Source organism: Sardina pilchardus, chromosome 12 (genome assembly GCF_963854185.1).
Source record: "Sardina pilchardus chromosome 12, fSarPil1.1, whole genome shotgun sequence".
NCBI lineage: Eukaryota > Metazoa > Chordata > Actinopteri > Clupeiformes > Clupeidae > Sardina > Sardina pilchardus.
In genome coordinates this window covers 12,570,361-12,591,548 of record NC_085005.1, presented here as the reverse complement: position 1 = coordinate 12,591,548, position 21,188 = coordinate 12,570,361, and the positions used below count along the sequence as shown (strand labels likewise).

The 21,188-nt window shown below is 43.4% G+C and overlaps 2 protein-coding genes across 3 annotated transcripts in view; both read right to left on the bottom strand.

Moving 5' to 3' along the window:
- mboat2b (membrane bound O-acyltransferase domain containing 2b) overlaps positions 1 to 21,188 on the bottom strand; it is a 44,089-nt gene that overhangs the window by 5,054 nt on the left and 17,847 nt on the right. The window contains exons 2-7 of the mRNA XM_062551508.1: positions 13,300 to 13,445; positions 8,858 to 8,935; positions 3,229 to 3,324; positions 2,983 to 3,038; positions 1,094 to 1,148; positions 330 to 516 (exon numbers count right to left, since the gene is read on the bottom strand). Coding sequence (XP_062407492.1) covers positions 330 to 516; positions 1,094 to 1,148; positions 2,983 to 3,038; positions 3,229 to 3,324; positions 8,858 to 8,935; positions 13,300 to 13,445 — 618 coding nt within the window. The remainder of the gene's footprint in view (positions 1 to 329; positions 517 to 1,093; positions 1,149 to 2,982; positions 3,039 to 3,228; positions 3,325 to 8,857; positions 8,936 to 13,299; positions 13,446 to 21,188) is intronic.
- Positions 4,332 to 7,465, bottom strand: LOC134098458 (uncharacterized). Of its 2 annotated transcripts, none has more exons than XM_062551510.1 (3): positions 7,257 to 7,465; positions 5,655 to 5,822; positions 4,332 to 5,421 (listed from the first exon to the last, which is right to left on the bottom strand). In XM_062551510.1, exons 2-3 carry the CDS (start codon positions 5,692 to 5,694, stop codon positions 4,580 to 4,582), a joined length of 882 nt encoding a protein of 293 aa, XP_062407494.1. In that variant the 5' UTR covers positions 5,695 to 5,822; positions 7,257 to 7,465; the 3' UTR covers positions 4,332 to 4,579. The 2 variants fall into 2 exon arrangements, with proteins under 2 accessions (XP_062407494.1, XP_062407493.1); XM_062551509.1 differs by having other exon boundaries at positions 5,674 to 5,822.

The window sequence follows — 21,188 nt, the reverse complement described above, 5'->3', positions numbered from 1 at the left end:
ACTTGCACACTTTGGTGTCTACTCTCTCTCTCTCTCACACACACACACACACACACACACACACACACACACACACACACACACACACACACACACACACACACACACACACACACACACACACACACACACACACACACACACACACACACACACACACACACACACACACGTGTGTGCCTTCATTTTCAGAGCAGGTTCTATTTCAGGTCTGAGTGAAGCACTGCTTTAAGCTCCCATATTTAATGTTTAAAAAGGATAGGCAATGTCTCAACCCTCCTGGGTCTTCTTCTATTCAGGCAAAATTCTATTTCAGGTTTGGGCCTTACGTTTGGCGAGGGCTCGGTCGGCCTGCCCTTCTCGTGGTTGGTCTGGCGGCCGGACTCCAGTGGGCGGTGTCGGCCCGGCGCGCCCTCGATGAAGGCGATGTAGTCATTGTAGGAGCACGTGGGCCCGGCCAGGATCCCCATGAAGTTACAGCTGTAGCTGAAGTACTCCAGCAGGCTAGGCATTCTCCTGCAGAGGCAGAGTGCAGCACGCGCACACACACACACACACACACACACAGCATGTTTGGTGCTAAGCTAATGGATTCCAGCCGAGCCCAAGCGATTGGGAATGTTCTGGGAACAATGCCGAGGCGCCCCAAGGAAAGTTTGGAATGGAACATTAGAGCTGTGCTATGCCAGAAGTGTTACAGATTTAGATATTGCCGTTCTGATATCACGACAATAAAAAAAATATGTTGCTAAATTGCCATACAAAATTCCTCAAGGGCAGAATTATTATTATTGCTTTAAAGAGAAATATTCTGGTGAATGGTCTCAGTATGTTCATATGTTACTCAGCAACCATCGGATAACATAATTTTTTCCAGAGCTGTATATAAAAACATTCTGTTTCATGTCAGGTGAGTATCTTCATAAAACACAGCACAAGTGTTACAATGGTTTTAAGAAATAAGTCATATACAGAGAAGGAACACCCAGACACCTGGATGAAACCAGGATGGAATACATAATGGCAACGCCCACATAAAACCGGGTTTAATCTGTCCTGACTGCCCACTAGTGCCCGTTTCCTTCATCTCTACCTGATAGCCAGCACCTTCTGATTCGGGGTGAGCTGCTCCTCTTTGCGTGCCATCCCTATGAATAGATAGAGAAGAGAGGACAGACAGAAAGAGGTGTCATTCAGGCTCCCCAAAACATGCCTGACGACTCTTAACACCACGGTGCTCCTAAAAGAGCTGGAGAATGTGAAGGAGTGCATGAAAGAGGCAATAAATACTGCTGAGGCGCTGTGCCTTTAAGAGTGTATTTATGACACTTAAACACAGAGGGTGATAGGTGGTGTTTATGTGCCTGTGGGTCCCAGTGCTGTTCAAGCTTTACAATAAAACCCAAGCTAACAGTCCATTTGTATTTCATAACCTGAGTAAAAAAAAGACTGCATTATGTTCTTCAACTAGGTTAGAAAGAGTTTAAGAGGGGGATATATCACTCCCATATATTTAGGATTGAGATTCTTGCACTAACAAAAAATATTGACCCAAACTGACATTTTAGCCTGAGAGCAAATCTCCAGTTTTTATGGAGCTTTCTCTATATGTAAGCAGGTGTAGGCAGGTCAGTGACACCACAATAAACCAGCTTCATTAAAGACATTCACAGGCCACCACCTGAAGTATTATTGATGACAATTCCCTAGGCACTATACTGCATATGTCCAAGATTGGTCAGAACCCGAGCGGTCTCTCTGTCTCTGATAACACCCAATGGAGCGTGACAAATGCGAAGGGCCAAGATCACCTATGGGCATTCACATCCAACCACTTCATAACACAGCCTTTCAACCCTCCACACATACAGACCACCAAAGTGTGAATGTTGTTTATGTGTGAATGTTTATGCATATAGTATGTATGCATGCATACATCCATGTTTGTTTCTGTGAGTATGTTGGAAGAGTATACTACTTTTGAATTCATGAATGTGTAGATGAGCACAAAAGTCATGCAATGTCATGCAATCTCATGCAATGCAAATTGGCATGTTGTGTATTTGTGTCTCTAGGTCCATGTGTGTGTGTGTGTGTGTGTGTGAAGGTTGCAAGAGGTAAATGAAAGAAATAATTTCTTAATGTTTATGGAGGCCATTACGGCGATAATGAGATTAGGATCCTAATCATCTCACGTTTCACTTAATGCTCTTGGAGAAGGGCCACGCCAGACAAGCACTTATAATGAACCTCACCCAAACGGTTCACAAACACGGCCCCACTGCACAACACACAGCTAGCATTCTTTCCCCCAAGTTAAAATGCTGCATTTCAAGAGGATTGTGATTTGATCCTTCCTTGCTACAGGCAAATAACTACTGAAAGGGCATGATGTAATCTTGGCTGATACAGCTATAACAAACATAAGTCCACACTCCAATGTCCAGTCAGTCACTAGTGAATTATTTGGGAATGAAGTTGAATTAGTTTTGGTGTTGCTTTTCAGTGGATTGGCTTGGACATCCCATCAGGTTTGAACTAACTGGCATAGTATTTAGGCAAATGAGTCAAAGCTCAATAACTGTAACACCTAGTTGTTCAAAATATAAATTTCACCATCATTATAAAGCAACACTGGTGCAACACTATGCGAGACATGTGCATTCGTTCTGACAGTGACTTAAGTGCTACCTTGTTACCAGTCAGATAGGTTAATGGCCGGAGCAGAACAACTGATTATATCCACTTAGGATGAAAGGATTGTGGTAGAGTGTACCTGTTACTTGTAGATGTGGTACGCGCACGCGCACACGCGCACGCACACACACACCTTGATACCTAATAACTTGAATTAAGCAGTCAATCAGAGACATCACTCCTCCACTCAATCTGACAACTAATAGGGATGTGGATGTGATGCCTTATCCTCATGGATCTCAAATGCCTGGCAACTACTGTAGTTGTATGGATGTGATGCCTTACCATCATGGATCTCAAATGCCAGACTTGTGATCTTCTGTGTGATGACCATCATGGGCCTGAGAGATCGAGGAAGAAAGGCAGGCAAATGGATAAACAGATTTATTTGTTTATAATAACTATGACAACAGGTCAGCACAACATGCACATCCAATTATTTTCCCATAGACACCCACCAATATCAGGAACACCCACACCCACCTCTCTCTCCCACACTGACACAGACACAATAGTACAAAAAAATCCTACCCTGTGAAATCTGCTGAGTACATCCCATAATCAAAGACATAGACACGTGTGATCTGGCAGAAACTGAGGTAGCCCAGGGCAACCACCAGGCAGTACCTGTGAACACAGAGTTCAGGGATCTTTAATGTGGATTTATTCACTTGTCATAACGGTAGCACCAACATTAGCAATTCACTTCAATTTATCATCAGATCACTTCCTGAACTCAAGTCCATGCATATGCAATAGCCCTTCTTCCAATAACAGGACCCCAGAGCTTAACCAATAACTTCACTGTTGAAGAATTGTTGAAGAATTATATATCATCTATCTAAATCCATGCTTCATGCAGTAGCAGGTCCCAAAGCTACTTGAGGAAGAGACATGGAGCTGAGGAGAGACACACTTGAAGCACATTTTACCATAGACTAGTGACATGCCCTTCACTGTAGTGGTGGGTATTACCTGAATGTATGGACACGCATCTATGTGCGAGTTTGGGTGTGCAATAATGGCATTAAGTGTGTGTGTGTGTGTGTGCATGAGGGCTCACATGTGGTTAAGGACTACTTTTACTTTATAGATAATGAGCTTACAGGCACGGATCACAACCGCCACCCAAATCCCCAAATCCCTTTAACTAGAGCCGTAGTTAACACCCCTGAGTGAAACCTATAGGTCACACAAGGTGCAGGCCCCTGAGTGTAAACGACCAGGGGTGTGTTTCCCAAAACCATCTGTTGGCTGCTATGCAATTACCCATTGCCAACCAACTAAGTTGCTGACAGGTTAGCAACTATGGGTTGGGGAAACACCCCAGAGTTATGGAAGTAGCACAGACACAGACCCATAAGCTTCAGTGCATACAGGCCAATCACTCCATTGTAAGAATAAAACTGATGGTTCGGTAGGAAATGAATTGGTCATTGGGTTCTTGTCAAACAGCACCAACACAGAAGTACTGTAATGTGTTCGGTATCTAAACTAAAATCCTGCAGTCTTACAGTCAGGTACGTCGGCTACGTCCAACAGGTCAGCTTGAAGTCGCTCATGATGAAATATCCATGTTCATGAACAATATAAGCTAAGCTATTACAACTTCAGTGGATCCAGACACACACAGTCAACCATTTATTTATTGGGCATGTGTGCATGCAATAATAACAAAATATTATACAAATGATGAACATAATGACAACAGTAACACCAAAGGCATTTACAATTGAGAATCACAAATAACAACAGAAAAATAACAGTATTATCATTTATGAAAATTTGAAAAGTAGAAATAAGGAGAAAAATACTGTATAGGCATCAAGATTACGTTTTAAATCATATTGTTATAGTGTCCTCTCCTGCCAAGGGATCCCAGTTAAGACCAGTAATAGGAGATATCAAGGTCATTCTGATAGGCTATCTTGCTTTTTCCAAGAATCTTTGTCAAATAACCCAAGATGTTCTTCAAATCTCCTTTAACCATATCTCTCATCACCTCATAAACCCTCTTTCGGTCCTCTGATTTGCTATAAACTTGGTTATTTCTGTTCCCAATCTGTATCCACTCATCCCGTGCTACAGCATCCACATAAACCTCATACTGGTTCATGAGCTCAGTGATTTCATTCACACGCTTGGATAGGCGCTTACGGGAACTATTATGGATATATTTGATGGAGTCCTCCATGTAGTCAGCAATGCTTTGAATCAGAATGTTACAGAAAATACCAAACACCTGTCTACTGAAATCAGGCACCTTGTGACCGAGGTCAACCACCATGGTTTCCCTAAGGGTTTTTTCTTCAGGTTTTGTGAATAAAGTCCGGAGATTTGTGTTTAGTTTCTTCATATCTTCAGCTGTGTACTTGACTTGCAGTCTACTTAAGAGCTCCTTCAACACATCTTCAAGCATGCTCTCCACGGCCGTATTGATAACTTGGTGACCTTTGTCTGTGTGTTGGCGTCGGGGTTTAAGCTTTAGCTTTGATTGGCCAAGATACTTATCCTCCTTAGCCCACAAGGGGATGCTGTCTATGGCTGCCTGTGCACGCTCCCTTATGTCCTTATATTTGTCTGGCTTTACAGAGTTCTGTTGGTCTTTTGTGGAACTCTGGCTCTCCTCCATTTCAGCGGGGTGGCTGGACATGGGTGAAAGGGCTGATGTTAACTTTGAGGGAGAGTCTGGTGGAGATGGAGGTGGAGATGGCACATGTGTCCCTATAGAAATTCACAATGTAAGCCAAAATATTAAAAACCTGGATTTACCTTGAAAGTCATCAGCCAACATGTGCGTTTCAATTAATTGTAATTAAATGGCATAATATGTAATTATGTTGAGCATATTTTCAACATGGGAGCTATTGTATATTCAGCTGGAAATGACACTATAACACATGCTAATAGGCATACAATGCTATACATATTGAGTATGTTTATAGTCCATATCATACCAGAACAAGTCTGACTTACTCTTCCAGACCCTGTAAGCATTAGCAATAATGGTAAATCCAACCACAGCCACAGCTAGGCACAAATCCCATTCGGGGTTAACATCACTCAGCAGACTTATCATAGTTCTCACGAGGCCTTACTATAGCCTAGAGTGGGTCCAGCAGCACCTGTGGAAAACCAAACATCAGTTCTGCTAAATGACATGTTTAGATACACGATAGGCCTACTCTCCCAAGCTTGTTCGTCAGTAGAGATGTACTTCTTTATGCAGAAAAGACCACATCACTAGACAACTATAGGCTACAAGACCTGTACAGGTAGGCTTATCTGCACAATGGCAATAAAATTGAATCTAATCGTATTGTCCAAATTCCATTGTATTTTTGCAGGGCGTCCAGTAGAATAGCTAGGTAATTCCCACAACATGATTCAACTGAATCAATTAAATATCCTACTTACAGGACACACATGACTGTAGTAGCCTAGTCTACTTAAAGGGATATTCCGCCATTTTTGGAAATACGCTCATTTTCCACCTCCCCTCGAGCAAAACAATCGATATTTACCTTATTCCCGTTCATCCAGCCATTCTGTGAGTCTGGCGATACAACTTTTAGCTTCAGCCTAGCATAGATCATTGAATCGGATTAGACCATTAGCTTCTCGCCTGCTAGCTTCATGTTTAAAAGTGACTAAGATTTCTGGTAATTTTCCCATTTAAAACGTGTCTCCTCTCAAGTTAGAAAGTGCAATAAGACCAACTGAAAATGAAACCTGGCGTTTTTCTAGGCTGATTTGACATGGAACTACACTCTCATCTGGCGTAATAATCAAGGCAACTTGCAAACTACTGGCACTACTACTGCTTGTTGTCTATGGGGACTATTTTCAGATGCTGCATACGATATCACTGCGCCTATGGTACGTTTGCAAGTTGCCTTGATTATTACGCCAGATGAGAGTGTAGTTCCATGTCAAATCAGCCTAGAAAAACGCCAGGTTTAATTTTCAGTTGGTCTTATTGCACTTTCTAACTTGAGAGGAGACACGTTTTAAATGGGAAAATTACCAGAAATCTTAGTCACTTTTAAACATGAAGCTAGCAGGCGAGAAGCTAATGGTCTAATCCGAATCAATGATCTATGCTAGGCTGAAGCTAAAAGTTGTATAGCCAGACTCACAGAATGGCTGGATGAACGGGAGCAAGGTAAATATCGATTATTTTGCTCGAGGGGAGGTGGAAAATGAGCGTATTTCCAAAAATGGCGGAATATCCCTTTAACACTAGGCTATTAACAGTTCAGGTTAAAAGTTGGAGGGTTAGACCATGAAAGTTCCATTTATAGGCCTACTTTCACTTTCAAATTCAGATTCCCAATGAAAAAATGACCTAGGCTAATACAAATATAGGCTATGCTCATAAATTAACACAGCCTTACTTTTTTAATTCAAGAAAGATGCAGACAGTAACATTATTGGACAGACACTCCATGCGACGCTTTGAACCAGTTTCGTGCGCGCTAGCTTGTGTGAGAAGCAGTAAGGGACACTTAATGTCGATATACTAGCCTACAGTATGATAATAAATTAACATAGCCTACCTTCCTATTTTAATCCAAGAAAAATGCAGACAGTAAAATGAATGGACAGTCACTCCATGTGACTTCAGTGAAGAGTAGTGAAGAAGACGCTTTGAACCAGTTTCGTTTCGTTCTCAGAAAGAACAGACTTGCGTCCACTTCCAAGTTCCAACTCCTCAAAATCCTACATTTCCCGGCACACCCTTTCCATGCCAAAAACTGGGTTTTCAAATCAGGCGCCACTGTCTACAGCAATTTCGGTAAAGATAACCTTAAAGACAACCACAGTTGTATAAAAAAAAAAACCTAGCCTACTGATATGACTTCAGCTTAATTCCGTAGGCTACAGCAACATGTAGATGCTAAACATAAACACTCACGCATTTCTTGCAAGCTCCTATTGTGGTCCGTTCACTTAATCGTTCCGTGTGAAACTGTGTGCCATGTTTACGTTTCAGTTTCACATTCAGTCTCTTTACAATTTTAAAGGTAAACTCACCAGACAAACCGTATTGTGTCCCTCCTAAAATAGTAACCTAGCCTGTCCAGGAATGTGTCTAGTTAATTTCCCAACAAACATTAATTCTTAGTTAATTCTGACCTAGGCCCATGGCAAACTAGATGATTATCGGTGTTGGATTTTAACATCTCCAGTAATTTCTAGTAAAAAAATGTTTTGTCATGATTCAGCTTCACAGTGCTTCAGAGTGTTAAAAAACTGTTTAAATTAATGTGTGGTATGACAAACTGACAAGCTGTATATGATAATGAAAACGTGTTTGTATGCAATAATAACACATAGGCCTATTAATGTTAGTGGTCAATGTCGAAACAGTTTTGAGAAAATACAATCTTCACATCTTCTCATCTTTCACACAGCAGCCAATCCACAACCAAGCCTATCTACTGTCAAAAATAAAAACCACTAACAAATCAACCTTTGTGGGCGAAAAAACATCACCAACAGAACAGCCTTCAAGAGCATTTTCACTGGGGTTATCAAGCAGGCACCTTTCATGGGTATTGAATTAGGCCCACGGCACCGCAGAAGCCTCAACATGTGTGATACACATAAATAATCCAAACAAACATTCACTGTATGTTCAGAGCAGGCCGCATGGGCCTTCATAGTCTGATGTCTGGTCAAGGTAGTATCCATGTATCCATGAGAGGAGAGGTGATATTGCATTGCTCCCATCACCCCACCCCATGATAATTACACTGGAGCTTTGGTTTCAATCTACCCATCTTTTCTACTTTCTCACACCGTCTGGTCTCTATTTTTCCTCTTTTTATTATTTCTCTCTCTTTCTGTCTCTCTCTCAGTCTCCCTTGTTATGGTTGGGTCATTATCTCGACTGGGCAACAGTGAAACAAAAAGGCTCCAAAGAATGAGTGAAAACACCTGGCTTTGACAGAATTGCAATCTGACTCCCAAAGCAGGTCAACTGGGGTGACACTTTGTCATCTGTCTATCTACCTGTTCACACTTGCTGTATTCATAGTATTTTGGTGATTCTCACTCTTCTTCTTATACTACACTCTTGTTAAATGAAACCAATTTACATATCTAAAGTAGGCTCCTGAAAATAACCATATAGCTGAAAATGTGCAGGGCTTACTTGTGAATGTGCTCCACTCCAGCGAGGATCATGATGCCATAGGTGATCCCACTCTGAACAAGGAAGTGCAAGGCATACCTGACAATATAGAAAGAAACAGATTATAAAACAAGAGCAGACTTATATACAGTAAATTGCATGAAGTATTATCGTACCAGTACCTTTGAAGTTATGGGGCCTGACACACACAGATAGAAAAAAAGACGTGATTACAATACCCCCCCCCCCCCCCCCCCCCCCATCAGAGAATGAGGGTAATAAATAGAAAGGCAGACAGACATACAAACAAACAAACAGAGATACTGACAAATAGAGGAAGAGAGAAGAAGTCAAATGTCAGATCGTTCCTTATCATGGGCACTCCGTCATCCAAGGAAAATGTGAGAACCAAAAACAGACAACGTCCCTAAAAATCTCCTCTCTCCTGCCCTCCCTCCAGTGCTGCTCATGCACAGTCCAAATCGCTCTAGGGAGCCGCATTAGGCCATGACCTTAGTTTAATTTCATACTGAATACATACATACTGTAGCCTGGATGCCAGACCGAAGTTTAGCCCCGCCTCCATTCTTTTTCTGCAGGGAACTTCGGTCTGGCACTGCTCCGTTCAGCTGCTACTATTCGAGATACAGATCAGCTCGGACCAATCACATTTCACAGGGCGGGCTTTACGTGATGATTGACAGATGAACAGCAGTGACGTTCACGGCTGCATGCGTCCTCGTTCAACGAGTTGGGTGTGAGACCATGTTCGCTTAGGTTGATTTTGATTGCAACAGAAACGCTATGGCTATGAATGCATGATTTGTTCATGCAGTTTGGCCTTTCGTTTATCTTAGCTATTGAAACGGAGGTTTTATCACGGATTCGCACAACTATTTCTGAACACTTAGACCAACGAGGATATGTGGGAAAACTTCAGTTTCACTTTCACCCAGTTAAAACAGCATGTTTGGGTGATGTTGTTCCCGTTTGTTTAAAAATGTCTGTTTGCTCGTTGGGTTAACGACACACTTCCCCAGCTGTTCATTGCATATACAGTTTGAAGGAATTATTTTTAAAAACGAAGGAGGATGTTTTCCATAGCCTACCCCGCTACATATTTCTGTCCTAGATTTCGCAGATACTGACAGCCAATAACTTGTTCTGTTTGGTTTGGTCTATCCAATGAGTGCAGAGCTATCCCCCCCCCCCCCCCGCACTGTATCGGTTGAATCACGCCCCATAATCGCAGCTGAATGGAGCAGTTTCAGACTCATATTCTGATAAGAATTGAGTATGACGTCGTCAGGCTATACATACTGTACATACACAAACATCTGGGACTATGCAGAGAAACTACTGAAGGATGAAATTAACCCATATGTGACTAAAGACTAAAAATAGTATGTTAAGGAAAAGCCATAGTTTTTTTTCCAGTAAGAGGAACATGACATTTTGTAACTGTTCATATTCTCATATATTCGCAATAATTGGTGAAGTTGAGTTTAAAATATTAAATATAACACACACATTCTTAAAATTCAACTACTCCGGAATTCAATGGTATCAAATTACTTATCATAGATACAGCCATTTCTGTTTTTATGTTATTTTTAGCCTTTAGTCACGTGGAGTAACTCATTTTTTTTCAGCTTTTCTAAAAACACATGTTCCTGTGATCTGTTCGCATGGTAAAAAATGTAATGCAGTTATGGCCCACAGAGTCAAACATTTTCCTATTTGGTTTTAGTTAAGAAAAAAATTACAAATGTCAACTGATTTGCACTTAGCTCAGTTAGTACATAACGTGTTGTAAAAGAGATCTTGTGTGTTCTAAATTACACTGAGGATATTAATGGGTTAAAACTATACCAAAGCATATACTGTATGTATGTACAGCATGTATGTACAGTACACATGCACAGAGAAGCAAATTAAAGAATGACTGCATGTAAGTATGCATCCATGGGCAAAAACACGCACGCATGCACGCACACACGCACGCACGCACGCACGCACACACACAGCAGTCTTGACAGTCAGAAATGTGAGGGCAGAGAAGATATAATTATCGACGAATGGGACAAACTCTGCCTCTGGGCAGACATGTTGTACAGAAGCCTCCTCACAATCACATTAGTTCAGCAGTTATGGTCAGGAAGCTGACCCCTGATAAACAGCGATGAACAGCCGCCAACTCTTCCTCTTCAACAGAAAGACTGCAGCTCAGATAGGAGTGCATTATTGTCCGTAACAAACAGTAGCATATCTGCTAGTGGAACAAGACAGTGAACAAGATATCTACATAAGCTGTTTTGTTTACTTATGTGGTGGGATCTGGGCAAACATCACATGGTGAAATCCTTGATTTCTGCTCCGTTTCAACCCTCTCTGGTGAAATTTCACCAACTCTGATACCAATTCTGATACCATCCTAGTAACATCCCGGATACCATCCCCTAGCAACATCCTGGATACCATCCTTCGCAAAATCCTGGATGTTGCAAGGAATCAAGGATGGTATCAGAATCATGGTGAAACTGGGTTTTCCAAGATCCCATCACATTCATTCGTGATCAGTATATTACTTCCTCCATGTACAGTACTTCATTAGGCAGACTTGTCTCTCTCATGTACAGTACTACTTTATTAGGCGGACTTGTCTCTCTCATGTACAGTACTACTTTATCAGGCGCACTTGTCTCTCTCATGTACAGTACTACTTTATCAGGCGGACTTGTCTCTCTCATGTACAGTACTACTTTATCAGGCGGACTTGTCTCTCTCATGTACAGTACTACTTTATTAGGCGGACCTGTCTCTCTCATGTAGTACTACTTTATCAGGCGGACTTGTCTCTCTCATGTAAAGTACTACTTTATTAGGCGGACTTGTCTCTCTCATGTACAGTACTACTTTATTAGGCGGACTTGTCTCTCTCATGTGCAGTACTACTTTATTAGGCGGACTTGTCTCTCTGTCTCCTGCATTATTAACACAATCAGGGTTCCAGCTGAACACGGCCCAGGACAGACAGGGCAGACACCGGGGCAGCTGGACAGTGGACAGCAGATCATGGCTGGGTCTGTCCATCAGTCAACAGCCATTAGGAGGGGATGCTGGAGATATTTGTCAGCGGGTCAGTTTATGATCTTATCTGTCTGTCTGGGACTGGAGCCAGCGGGGCTTCTCCTCGGAGGGATTGACATGGCTCAGCAGTACGGTCTCAACTCGACTTTTACTGCTGGACCGTGGGCTGCTGGAGAAGAGTCCACAGCCGTATTATATTACATATAACTGAACACAACTGTGCTTTTGCACAGTGATTGAACACAGACATTTTCAATTACACTGAATATACACACATACCAAAACGCACACCGTAATGGTCTCATCTAATTAGCGGCAAACTTAAGATGGCCATCTTCAATTAATCGATTGGCGTAATTGAGACCAGAACTCATTAGCAAGCCATGTCTTACGAGTGCGGTAGCTTCACTTGATACCAACTTGGGAAGAGCGGCTAGCATATCACCTTGACGCGTCTAACGCTTCATAAATATCGGCAAGTCCTCACTCCGCTGTCATAAACAAAAGCCGTGTTCCACTGCGTAGGCCTGTTCCACGGTTGCCATGCCATGCCATTAATCCCCCTCTTGAGCAGCTGACGGCACTGCTGACTAGTCCTCTTCGGCTCTGGCAACAAACGGCGCATCCCGGGGCTATAAATGTTATTGGGTGGTAGGTACATAATTTTCCGGCAGAGTGCTCTTTTCGGGTATGAACGGTGAATTAAAATGTGGGACTAATGTATAGATTTTTTAATGCAAAGCACATTGGTCCAGTTACCAAGTCAACAAACGTCTGCCTTTTAAAGGATAAAAGGCAGACGTGTACACTATTGTGTTTCTTCATCAATGAGCATTTTGAATTTATTTTATTTTTTTCAAGAAAAGATTCTTTGAGATTGAGTTTCTCAGTTGTCCACTTTCCAATACGCCAGTTGTGATGATCAGTCTGGCTGCACATAAACACCTCAAATGACCCGAGCCAAAACAGGCTTGTTCACAAGCGAAAATGATACTAGTGGACTGCATATCAATATCAGGGGCCTATCGACCTGCTTGCCTCATCCTGGCTCTGGATTTCTCTAACTGTCTCGTGTGGGTGTGTGTGTCTGTGTGCAAACCTGTGTATTTGGCATTTGGGGGGGGGGGGGGGATGTCTCTCTTTCTCTCTCTCTCTATCTCTCTGTGTATGTGTGTGTGTGTGCATGTATGAGTATCTGTGTGTCTAAGTGCGTGTGTGTGTGTGTGTGTGTGTGTGTTTGTGTGTGTGCGGATATGTACAGTATCGGTGTGTGTGTGTGTGTGTGTGTGTGCGCGCGCGCATATGTATCTCTGTGTGTGTGTGTGTGTGTGTATAAATAATGTGCGCGCTTGTGTGCGTTTACGAGGGCTTACCAGCCGAAGCAGAAGAGAGCGAAGTAGAGTCCCAGCAAGGTGGCCACCACATGGCGGATGAAGGGGCTGGTCTTACTGGGGTGCAGGTACAGGCGGAACCAGAAGGCCGTGAGCAGCGCAAACAGCTGACACACCACAAAGTTCACCTGCAGCAGGAGGGAACACAGTACCGTTAGAATAGAAGGACTGTGTGAGAGAAAGAGAGGGAGAGTGTAGAGGATGGCAAGGAAATGCAATGTTGAAGAAGTATGCAGAAGACAGGGGAACTAGACACGTGAGGATAAAGGACATTTTCATTTATTTTTTTAATGACTTTATTTAAGTTTTTGATATTTACATTTTACGATGTGCAGTACTCGCATAGAGATTACTGTTGAGTTTTTGTTGATAATGTACTTGCTTGACTGACTAGTTGTTTCAATTACAAGATATGTTTTTTTTTAATATAATACTTAAATATACTTATACAGTATATGTTTTTGCCACCTGTGCTTTGGTAATGCAGTATTGTGGTATGTTCACAGTAATAAAGCTTAACTGAACTGAACCAAATCAACTGAACAGATTTGAATGAACTTGAAATGAGTGAATTAAAGGATGGGAGCGAGAAGGAGTGGGAGGAATTGATATCAGAAACACACAAGAGTGCACGGCGCACAAGAGCATAAAAGCTGCCAAGACGTCATGAATGGGGCGAAGTAAAACGAAGCGCAGACCGACTTTTTGATCACAATCATACCTAATCATCATCAAATGTGTGAGATCTGTATCACAGTCATATCAGAAGCTCAGAAGTTGACAGGACATTTTCTGAAAAACAGATTTCCGAACTGAGACAAAGTCGTGTCAGAACTGTCAATGCCATGAATATCCATCCCCCAACACACAACTCATGACAAAAATCTCAATCTGAGGTTTTGTAGGAGGCCTATCACAATAAGCACTCAGACAAGCCTCCTAAAAACATAACAGTAGCCAGACATTCTGAAGTAGACATAGGCAGTGCGCAATATGATGGAATGCATTCTTTCCAAAACAAAAGAGGATGCAGGACACTTTAATTAAAGTCTACAGTATATGGTACTGTATGATTGAAAGGGAAATTACTTTTTGTGAGTTTAGATAAATGTTCTTCTAAAGAAATTGAAACACACACACACCCTGAAAATGTTCAACTGAAATAATTTTGTATTGTGCTTGTGCCTGGATAAAAACACAAAACTAAGATAGAGACACATCACACCCGCCTCACACACACATCACACCTGCCTCACAGACAGTTGAACACATGCGCGCAGACACACACACACACACACACACACACACACATGCAAACACATGCACACACACACACACACACACGTACACACGCATGCACAGGAAGGAATGATTCTGCACTTTTTGCAAACCGGAGGGAAGGAGGGGGTGGCTGGCATGAGGGGGGAGGAGGGTTGTGTTGTCACTGTGGGGTTGCGACTGTGCCTGTGCCTGTGACTCAGGGCCCTGCATGCATCTGTCTGCTCCAGCTCCAGCTCCTGCTCCTGCCCAGCACGCCCTGTGACCTACATACAGAAACACTCCCCTGCAGCGCTGCCTCCACCACACCACCACCACCACCACCACCACCACCTCCACCACCACCAACACCACCACGTGGAGCTCAGGAGGACGCCTCGGAACAGTGGGACGCGGTGTGGAACTACAGAACACTATGGCTATGGTCCTCCTGGTGCAATCTGATAGGTCGAGAGGACAGAGGTCTTAAGGTCTGTGGGGCATGAGAGCTCATACACTGTTACAGGGAGGCTACACCGGGAAACGTAACTGAAGCGTTCCGTCCATGTCATGTCTGCTGCAGCGATCATCGTCAACTCTCGTCAATGGGACCGGCTACACAGATGTGATAGTGGCGCGTACATTTATATGTCTTCTCAAACGATTTTTACGTGCGGAGAACGGAGCGCTTCAGGTGTGGCCCCAGGTGTGGCCCCAGGTGTTATTCAGAGAGCAACCTGCCAGCGGGGAGGAAAGAAACGACATTATGGAAAACTCTAGCTACATGTGACAGTATGCAAAAATATGTAAATGACAATGAAAAATGGCATCAACATGCATGTTTCTCTGTTCCAAGATCAACATGGGTTTTTATTGGAGGTCAGTGTGATGAAAGCTTCCGAGGTTTATCCTCCATAACGTTCCCTGAGTCGTTTAATGGGTTAAGCTGATTTTTATATATACTGGCCATTTCCATCTTTTACAAATGCCGTGACTGGTACATACAGTAGTGGTTCGAGCATTTATGCCGTTTTCTACACATGAATGGTTATCTAATGGTTATGTACATGGATAAGAGTATCCTGTTGTTGTCAGTATTTTGCATCACTATGCAAAATAGGTTCATTATTTTCATAGCTTAAATCCAAATATATTCAGTGTCTTCCATTGTTGCATGGTTACGGGGTAGAACTTCTGTCCAGCAAATGTCAACTGCGGTGTCTGAGAAGGGTCTGAGTCTGAGGGTGGTCTTTTCATGGACAAATCAAGCAGAAAGAAGTGTGTGGAGTGGGGGGCGGGGGGTAAGGGGAGTGTGTGTGTGTGTGTGTGTGTGTGTGTGTGTGCGGGGGGGTGAGTAGCCCTGAGCAGCATACTAAAGGCCGATGGGGGTGTGATGTAAGGGAGGCCCGGAGGCTAGAGTAGTAGAGAGCTGCTGGCATCAGAAGGACAACTCACTGACCCCTCCTCCTCCCAGCCAGCCGGGCACCAAGCAGTCACCCTCCATCACTGTAAGTCTTCCGTTCTCATCCAATCCCTCTCTCTCTCTCTCTCTCTCTCTCTCTCTCTCTCTCACAGACACACACACACACACACACTCTCTCTCTCTCTCACACACACACTCTCTCACACTCTCTCACACGCGCACACGCACACACGATAGGCTACTCTCCCTCTCTCCATCACTACTGTACTGCTGTATCAAGACCAGAGCGGATATACTCGCCACTCTCCCTGCTTGCTTCTCCCTGCCTGATCTATCTGCTCATCTCAGCCCCAGCCCCAGCCCCAGCCCCATCCCCAGCCCAGCCACTAAACTTGCTGGAGATCTATCTGCTCATCTCATCTCAGCCCCAGCCCAGCCCCAGCCCCACTAAACTTGCTGGAGATCACTCACTCCTCAGACTCCATTTCTCACTCCCCACCTACCCACCGTCCACTCTTTGTGTCTGTTAAAGTGGCACAGCTTGATTTGAACCGTGCCCCTCTCCTCTGCCTCTTGGAGTGGATACCTACCAGAGACAGCTGGACTACCCCAACAGACCAATCTCAAAAGGCCACTGTTGTCTCTGTCTCAGTGCAGGCCACAGCTGGACACAGCAACTAACCAGATCTGGACTGGACCAGTACAGGGCCTGATTTGGGCCTGATTTGGGCCTGATTTGGGCCGGACCGAGGTGCTCCAGGGACTCCAGGCTAATACACTGATTTTGCTAAATTTCTTCAGCTAGATTAATACAGGGGGCAGTTAATAGTGTTCATATGGTTTTGTTTCTTTTAACTTCCATAAAATATTATATTAAACACAATGCGGATCATATGCGGGAAATTACTGTACTGGGTATCATCAACACACACGGCACTTATACTATAATATCGGCACTCCTATCCTCTAATTGTATTGATAGGTGCAGTGGTAGTTCCTAGTTAAGGTCTCCTCTGCACTCTTGCAGCAAGTCACTTTGGCTAAAAGCATCTGCTACTACATGAATAAATGTAAACGTAAATGTAAACGGAACTTTGAGATGTGATATGAAATCGAATCCAATTGAATCTGTCTGTAACAGGTATTTACATTGTTTGTTGGCATTTTTCATCAGCTGACCTCAGACTCTGGCCATTGATTTCCCCATCTGACAGATTTAAAAGACATTGAGGTGAGAGACCTACTGATTGGTGATGCTGATGTCAAGAGCACTTAATCTCACGGACAAGTGTAGCGAAAAAATGCTGAGGCATGTTCTTTCAGTGGGCAGAGGGCTTCCGCATGAAATTTTTATTTGTGGTCAGAGCCTCTGATGGCTGAAAAGATTTTTCACATTGGTAGTCTTCCACACAGATAGTAGAATAATGAACAGAGCCACTCACACTGAAGGATGTGAATGCAGAGAAATAAAGTCAATTTGGACCAGTTTTCAGTTTGGCTAATAAGTCAGTTGGGTATCGTTTATAGTGCAGCTTCAGCTCAGTTTAGGACTGAAGCATAACTCATCTGGTAGTGGCATCCAGGAAATTATGACTGATATCAGAATGTGCAGAGGGCCACAATGTCGTGTGCAGCTTCTGATAGGTATTCTGTTCTAACACGAACATACTGTAGTACCAGTTGAGTAAAATATCACGAAAAGCTCTTTTCCGATCCTTTCCTCTATATGGCTCTTGCCCACTGTGTTTCCTTAGATTCCCAACAAATTTCTTATCCAGACAAGGTTGTTTGCTTGTCTCATGCAACAGAAAGTCACAGGTCCATGGTGTAATTTGTTTAGCATAGTTTTCCAAAATGTTTATTAAGAGACCATACCACGAGATGAAAAGTAGTGGAGCCAGTCGCACAGTGTTATGTTACTCCGGAAAAATAACAATGGTAACATGAAGGTTCACACAATGAACAATGAACACGAACGCTTCAGATGTGAAATGAAGTATTTGATGTCAAAAACGCCATACTGTAGATGGCACACTTTCCGAATGTTCGCTTACCTCAAGAATTCTCATTTGGGCTTTGTTTGGTAATAAGACTTGCAGTTGTTGAAAGACTTCATATACAACTTTACAAATACTCCACACACACACACACACACACACACACACACACACACACACACACACACACACACACACACACACACACACACACACACACACACACACACACACACACACACACACACACACACACACACACACACACCTTCAGTAGCTTTATCAACTAATTCCTTGATTGCTAATAAAGCTCACATGATCCTGAGAGACACTCAAAGCCAGCTGCTGTCTCCCCTGATGAATAAAAACTCTTAAAAGCAGCACTGTCTGGCAATACTATAAATAACAACTACTGTAAGAAATATCTGCAGTTCATTCATCTACTCTGGGTGCCCAACATAACAGCTGAGGGTTTGTGAGAAGTGAAGTTTGTAGAGCAGTGCCATGCGTCATCATGCCCTAGTTATTCTACATATACTAGAACTGATTCACTTCCTCTGACAGAGACTCACTCACAAACACACACACACACACACACACACACACACACACACACACACACACACACACACACACACACACACACAAACATAACTATACGGTGACAGTAGAAGAACTCTTCATAAACACGTCATATAAACTGACACCTTGTAATGCATGCCTCTCCATTAGAGAGATGAATCCCTGACTGAGAACATCTGAAAAGTGAGAGCTATGGAGAGTGAGAGCAAGATAAAGAAATAAATAAATGGAAGACAGAGCACGCATGCATACATAATTCCATAGCAGATTACAGAGTATGACTGACAAGAATAACACACCCCGCCCTAACCCACCCTACCCCACTCCACCCCATCACATCTCCACCCCTCCCATCCCCCAGTTCAACAGCAGGCCAGCAACCAACAGACCGAGATTACTCATTTCCAAGGGTTTGCACATTCCTCTTAGCATAGCCATAATCAATCACAGCAGGCTTAAGCAAATAGTTCACCCTACTACTCACTGGTCTTCATTATGGCATATCTGTAGCAATTGCTGTTGATAAGGAAGCTTAATTGGTCTCTCGCTCATTTGGAAATGCGATGCATGTATCTAAAATATAAAACATGACCCCATGCTGAGGAAGCATTATCATGTTATTCCACATGGTAATTTCATGCTTCATATCACTCCTGTCTCCATTAAGCAAGCTTGATACAATTCAGATATGCATCATCTCTGTAAACCTGTGCAACAGAGCCACGCTATGATGGTCTCAGGTTGCACTCTCTGAATTCAGATGTAAGGAATGCACACCACCACCCATGTTTCACAAGTATTAGAGCTTTGCACAAACCCATAACCCGAAGACTTACAAAGGTGCAACCTATGAACATGACAAGTACACAGGACAAATCCACACAAAATCACACCACTCTATGTCTGGCAGCCAAAATATGAGTAGCAACCCAAGAACTGACCAGGATGGCTAACTGGGCGATTGATCTCTGCCAGAAGTGAAAGCTCAGATTTGATTTCAAGAATCAAAAGCAAGAAATCCCCCTCAATAAAAGAAACTGTAGCTAGACATGGGAAAGGAAACAAACCATCGACAACATCCTTAGAGCAGCCATGCTGTCTACAGGTCCCCTCATAATACCAGAGCGAACAGAACGCCTCGGTGCCCAGTATAGCCTCTTCCTGTTTGAGCAGACTTGAGCCGCCACAGTGTATGTATGTGCCCAGTGTAACCTTCCTGTTAGAGCAGACCTGCTGTCTGCAGATCCCTTCATACCAGAGCTGTGCCCATGGAGGCTGAGGCTCCCCCCTACAGCATCCCGGGATCAATCGTCTGACCTTGCCCGTGTGGTTGCTTCATGCCCTGCCAACTTTATTATGGGAGCAGAATGAAGAGGAGGCCTCCCAGTCTCTCATAACTTCACACAGACTAGACAGCTGAAGTAATATGGCAGTAACTCAGCCACCAATATAAACCCTCAGGTTCTACTTATCTGTAAACATCAGTGCTGAATTGTAAACAAACAACAAAAACAAACATGTTTTTAGAGACAGAACCCCCCCCCCCCCCCACTAAAATGAAAGACCCTTAATTCAAGAAATCTTAACAGATGCAAACCCTTCTGTTCAAGTAGGCCTCTTGTTTTAAGTGCACAGAGTTCTCTTTTTAATGTGTAGAAAAGACACTACACTCCTTACAGCAGAGGGGAGGAGAGGAGAGGAGAGGAGAGGAGAGGAGAGGAGAGGAGAGGAGAGCACAGCAGAGCAGAGCTCTTTAAAAGATTCTTTCTACTGAAGAGCAGTGAAGGAAGCGCTTCTCTCTCTCTCTCTCTCTCTCTCCCTCTCTCTCTCTCTCTCTCTCTCTCTCTCACACACACTCTCACACTCTCCTGCACGCAATGTGTCACTGCTCTGAACCCCAAGGAGGTTAGGATGGGGGGCAGAAACAAACAGACGAAACGTAATGCGCTGCAGTTTTAGCAAGCGAGGGCCGGCCTGTCCTCCTCGTGCTCCTCACACTAACGTTAATGTAGGACAGACTAACAACACACCGCAGTAGTGATCAACTGGCGCTGTTTATTTTACCGTCTGGCTGTCTGGAGAACAAGACTCATCACACACACACACACACACACACACACACACACACACACACACACACACACACACACACACACACACACACACACACACACACACACACACACACACACACACACACACACACACACACACACACACACACACACACACACACACACACACACACACACACACACACACACACACACACACACACACAGTAAGCAACGGAGTGTTGGCCAAACATGCTTGCCCTGGGGAGGGCTGTGAGCACTCATAAATTGGGTTAATGTGCATGGAGGTTTGCCTACCTCTTCATACACCTCCCTTGTAAAGTACTCTACTCTATCTGACGATTTCAGTTGAATATTACTCAAATGACTAAAATTCTGGTTCTCTTCAAATACAAATACAAACTCATGAGTTCAATGAATAAACCAGCTCCTAGAAAGCCTTTTTAATTAACAGTATAGCATCACAGTTACAGCAAATACAGTATATGCAGGAGGAGGCTGAAAAGATAACTCTTTGTAGACTTTCATTTTTAACAG

What these genes read in the sequence shown, in the direction of transcription:
- LOC134098458 (XM_062551509.1), bottom strand. Translation starts at nt 5,776, where the DNA reads ATGATAAGTCTGCTGAGTGATGTTAACCCCGAATGGGATTTGTGCCTA. An exon ending in TGCTTACAGGGTCTGGAAGA is followed by an intron (nt 5,422 to 5,673) that starts GTAAGTCAGACT and finishes GAATTTCTATAG; the next exon opens with GGACACATGTGCCATCTCCA.